General features: G+C 44.8%; 1 protein-coding gene across 1 annotated transcript; it reads right to left on the reverse strand.

Moving 5' to 3' along the window:
• Window positions 1–1,194: 1,194 nt before the first annotated feature.
• On the reverse strand, window positions 1,195–4,006 carry LOC119293776 (homeobox-leucine zipper protein ROC4-like). The gene is made up of 4 exons (XM_037572140.1): window positions 3,905–4,006; window positions 2,190–2,458; window positions 1,995–2,112; window positions 1,195–1,775 (listed from the first exon to the last, which is right to left on the reverse strand). Exons 2-4 carry the CDS (start codon window positions 2,450–2,452, stop codon window positions 1,512–1,514), a joined length of 645 nt encoding a protein of 214 aa, XP_037428037.1. The 5' UTR covers window positions 2,453–2,458; window positions 3,905–4,006; the 3' UTR covers window positions 1,195–1,511.
• Between the last annotated feature and the right edge of the window lie 475 nt (window positions 4,007–4,481).

Here is a 4,481-nt window from a genome sequence, read left to right on the forward strand (position 1 = left end):
ATTATATATATATAATTTTTGGCCTCGTGAGGGAGAAAGCATTGCTCAAGCTTTGGAGAGTCTTAAGTACATGATTTACACATGCCCCAATCATGAGCTCTCAAGAGAAACTATCTTACGTAATTTTTATGCTCGGCTTTCTCATAATGATCAAACCATGCTCGATTCTTCTTCTATTGGTTCCTTTATGAAGAAAACTATTGAATTCAGATGGGATCTTCTGGAAAGAATTAAAAGCAACTCTGTAGATTGGGAACACGACAAAGGTAAAGAGTCAGGTATAATACTTGAGTTTGATTGTGTTAAATCTTTTATGGATACTGATGCTTTTCATAAGTTTAGCACTAAATATGGACTAGACTCTGAGATAGTAGCCTCATTTTGTGAATCATTTGCTACTCATGTTGATCTCCCTAAGGAGAAGTGGTTAAATACCACCCCCTATTAAATAAAAGATTGAGGAACCCATTATAGTTAAAAATGAAATTACCATTTACAGTGTTGATCCAGTTGTGCCTACCGCTTATATTGAGAAACCACCTTTTCCTGTTAGTATAAAGGAACATGCTAAAGTCTCAATTGTGGTTAACAAAAAGTAACATTGGAGCACCTAGACCCTCTGAACAAATTAAAGTTGAACCTAATGTTGCTATGCTTAAAGATCTCTTGGTCGATAATATTGATGCGCATGTTATTTACTTCTGCGATGAAGCAAAGCCGCCACTATGCACATCATCTCTGGTGGCACACACTAGAGGTTCACCACCAGTGTGCTCCTGTCTTTGTGCTCTCTGATTGGGTTGTGCTCCATGGACTTGCAGAAGCCCTGCACTTGCTTATTCACATGTAACAAAATTTCCCATTTGGCATAATTCATGTGGGAGACCACCAGGCACAAGAGGAGCCCAAGGACTCCTTCACCAAGTATTGCACTTCTTATAGCTCCGGATCCTCCTCCTCATGCTCCGTGCATGACTCTGTAGGTGCATGCACAGGGGAGTGCACAAGGTGGATGGAGATTGTGGTTCACTTCCAGCCTTGGCTCCAGAAGATGATGATTGCTCTCATACCACTTTATGTTACTAAAAAACATCGATGGTAGAGGTATCTCATGAATGGCATACTCACACCATTAAATGTTAGAACACACACACACAATGTTATTGTGCGGCATTCACCTTGCAACTTTTATGTTTGTTTTCTCTATTTATTGGCATCTGCTTGATCTGTTCTGTTACAAACTCAAAGAGACAAAGACGGGCGTTGGACCGAGCTTCACGGCAATGCCATCCCAAAGACGCTCATCCTACTGCCCCTACATTGCTGCCATGATTGCCATATCTCGTGCCATCCCACGTAGCAACCATGAGAGCCTATGGAAATAAATAGACAAGCGACCAAGTCATGTACATACACACACAACATGGCGCATTATTTTCTAGATGAGGAACCAAGTAAAACTATAGTTCATGCAGCGGAATGAATGTTGGCTAAGACCGAAGACGGTATGGTCAGTCGCGGGCCCATGGGAGTGACATGCCATTTTGGCGAATACCCTCTTTAAGATAGGCAGTGGCATGTAGGAGTTCTTCCTTGAGCCTCATATTCTCAGTGTATAGGCGTTGGAACTCCGAAGTATGCTGTGTTTGTACCACCACCCCTCTGCATTTGAGGCAAGTCTTGTTTTGCATAGCCAACATGATGGCTTGACGTTCAGTTTTCAGCTTCTCGTTTTCTACCCAACAATTTTGGGTCTCCCACCGCTGCATCTTGCCCTGCACTTATTAATTTCAGGTATGCCTCATTTTAATTAGTGGCTAGCAGAGTATGATACCATGTTCATGAGGGGAATACAATAGTATATTGTAAGATCAAATGATGAACAATGCTATGATGTTCAGTGGAGTTTGTACTATTTAAGAACAAAGTGTGCAGATAATTGTATATCGTAGGTGACCCATATGTAACTAACTGTGGAAAAGAATGGTATATACCTTGCTGAAGGTGCGTTTATTTTGGAACCAAAACTTGACCTGCTGGGCACTCATGCCAAGCCTCTCGCTAAGGTCCTTCCGGAGTTTCTCATCTGGATAAGGGCAGTCCCGAAACACACTACATATCACGTTAATGAAAATGGATTAGTACACATCTTCGCTATGTAAGAAACATTGATTGAGTATGCATTGTACGCTTCAAGTTGTTGGATTTGTTCACTGTGCAGACGATGATACTTTGCACGCCTTGTGGCCATTCTCTGCTCAGTATGGGTCTCTCCATCATTGTTGTCATGGTCTGCAACAACAACGTTGGCATCATCAGTGTTTCCCACGATAGTAGAGGCTCCAAGCAGGTCATCCATCTCATCACTATGGTTGTGCTGGAACAGGTGGTTGTGTGTGCTTGTCATGAAGAGGTCAAATTCATTGTGCACACCACTTTTCTCTCCGTCCATGGTAATCTGCTATCATCAAAAAGAATGTCATTCCTCTATATAGAACTGAAGGTTAACTGAAAGTAGCAGTTAAAACTGCACATAAAAGGAATTTTCATGCCCACATTAGTCAGATGTAACTTCACTTTAAGAATATTTGAATTCATCCATATAAGTTTCCTAGACCGAGATGTAATTGAGTAAACTTTAATTACTATCTAAAATATACATGAACATACTTTCCCAACTTCACAATAACATATTCATGATTATCTAGCGCTGATTACTTCAATAATTTGGAAACATGCTCGTTGAAATGAGAGAAATAAAGGGAAACAAATGCCAACATCGGCAGCTTGACGAAACGAAGAAGACCAGCAACCACTGCGCCCGACGGAGATGTCCCACCGCACTCCAAGCACACCAAAGCACCACATATCAAGCAACACCTTCAAGAAGGAAGGTGACAACGACACTGCTGCCTAGACGAGTCCTAGGCGTTCCCCCGATACATGGAGGGCAGTGGGGAGGGGTATACCTGAAGCCCTTCAAGAAGGAACGGCGGTGCTCATAGGCGACACCACCTCGGTGCCACATGAGTCGACATGGATTTTCCCGACCCAAAAATCCCAACCACCCCGAACGATTTGAGTGCTCCAATAATCCTGCCGTCCACCAGCATGCACCACCGTGGCCTTGAATCAACATCGTCGCCAAACTGAGGCCATCAATACGGGGCCTAGAGGAAGGAAGAGGGAACAACGGACCCGAGGCAGCAACAATGCAGCCAAGCGGGAGGGGACTACCTCCACCGTCGATGCGAAAGCCGACCGGATGCGACAACCAGGACAAACTGAACCCCTACTGGCCTCCCGGGCCTAGATGGGCTTGCAAAGTCCCCTCCCCCATGCTGCAGCACATCGGCTACCAACGTCACCGCCGCCCAGAGACCGCACCACCCACCTCACCTCCAGGGAGCCTTGCCGCCGTGCAGAGAGCCGGTGGCCCGCCTGAACCCAGATGGGGCCCAAAGGGCCCAGATCTGGGCCTAGTAGGTGCCATCCACCGAGCTCCAGCACACCACGCCACCCTGCAACCAACGGTCGCGCCGCCATGCCTAAGGCACCCGAGGACCGGGGAACCACCTCGCCGAGCCAGACCGCCGTCGACCGAGCCACACTGCCACTAGAAGGAGCCCCCGGGCCCATGCCGCGTGCCTGGGGAAAGAACTGCCTGCCGCTGCCAGCACCGCGTGGGCAAGGCCCTAGCGGTGGCGGCAGGAGGGTAGGATGTGGAAGGGGGCTGGAGGAGAAGGGGCCAGGATTCGCCCGTCACCCGTGGTGGGGCGAGCGACCGAACAGGGGCGGCTTTGAAATTTCAAAATTAAAATCCCTAATCTCAACGTCTCCTTCTCTCGCAAGCCCGATGTTCGCTTCGTATAAACATTACTAGATGAACAGATTCAAGAAATACCTTTGACTTCAGTAGTCGTCTTCCTTAGAACTTCAGTAGCTGAAAAAGTACATGAATCGATTTTGTTCCTACTAAGGTATCAAACTCATTCAGCAAAGTAGCTATGACTGCCAGTATTTAAAGCCATGAGGGGCATGTAAAATTTATGCCGCAACCGATGATTAATGCAAGCAATAAATTGTATCCAAATATAAGGCTAAGATAACATGGATTTTGAATTTTGTGGCATGGCCAATATTAGGTCATAATTAATACTCTCTCCTCCCGGAAATACTTGTCGGAGAAGTAGATGTACCTAGATGTATTTTAGTTCTAGATACATCCATTTTTATCCACTTATGCGAGAAGTATATCTGGACAGAGGGAGTAGTCATTAAGCATATTTGTGGAGTGAATGTTGGCCTATTGATAATAATATATTGTATTATCAAAACAATATAAATTGGGTAATTTAGATTATCAATAAAAAAAGAACTACTAAGATCCATAATTTGTTGTAGATCTAAACGTTATACATGGACATAAATTGCTTTTCATCCAATACTACATACATAGTAGAAAAAAATCAGGAAAACCC

The sequence above is a fragment of the Triticum dicoccoides genome, chromosome 4B (assembly GCF_002162155.2).
Source record: "Triticum dicoccoides isolate Atlit2015 ecotype Zavitan chromosome 4B, WEW_v2.0, whole genome shotgun sequence".
Taxonomy (NCBI): Eukaryota; Viridiplantae; Streptophyta; class Magnoliopsida; order Poales; family Poaceae; genus Triticum; species Triticum dicoccoides.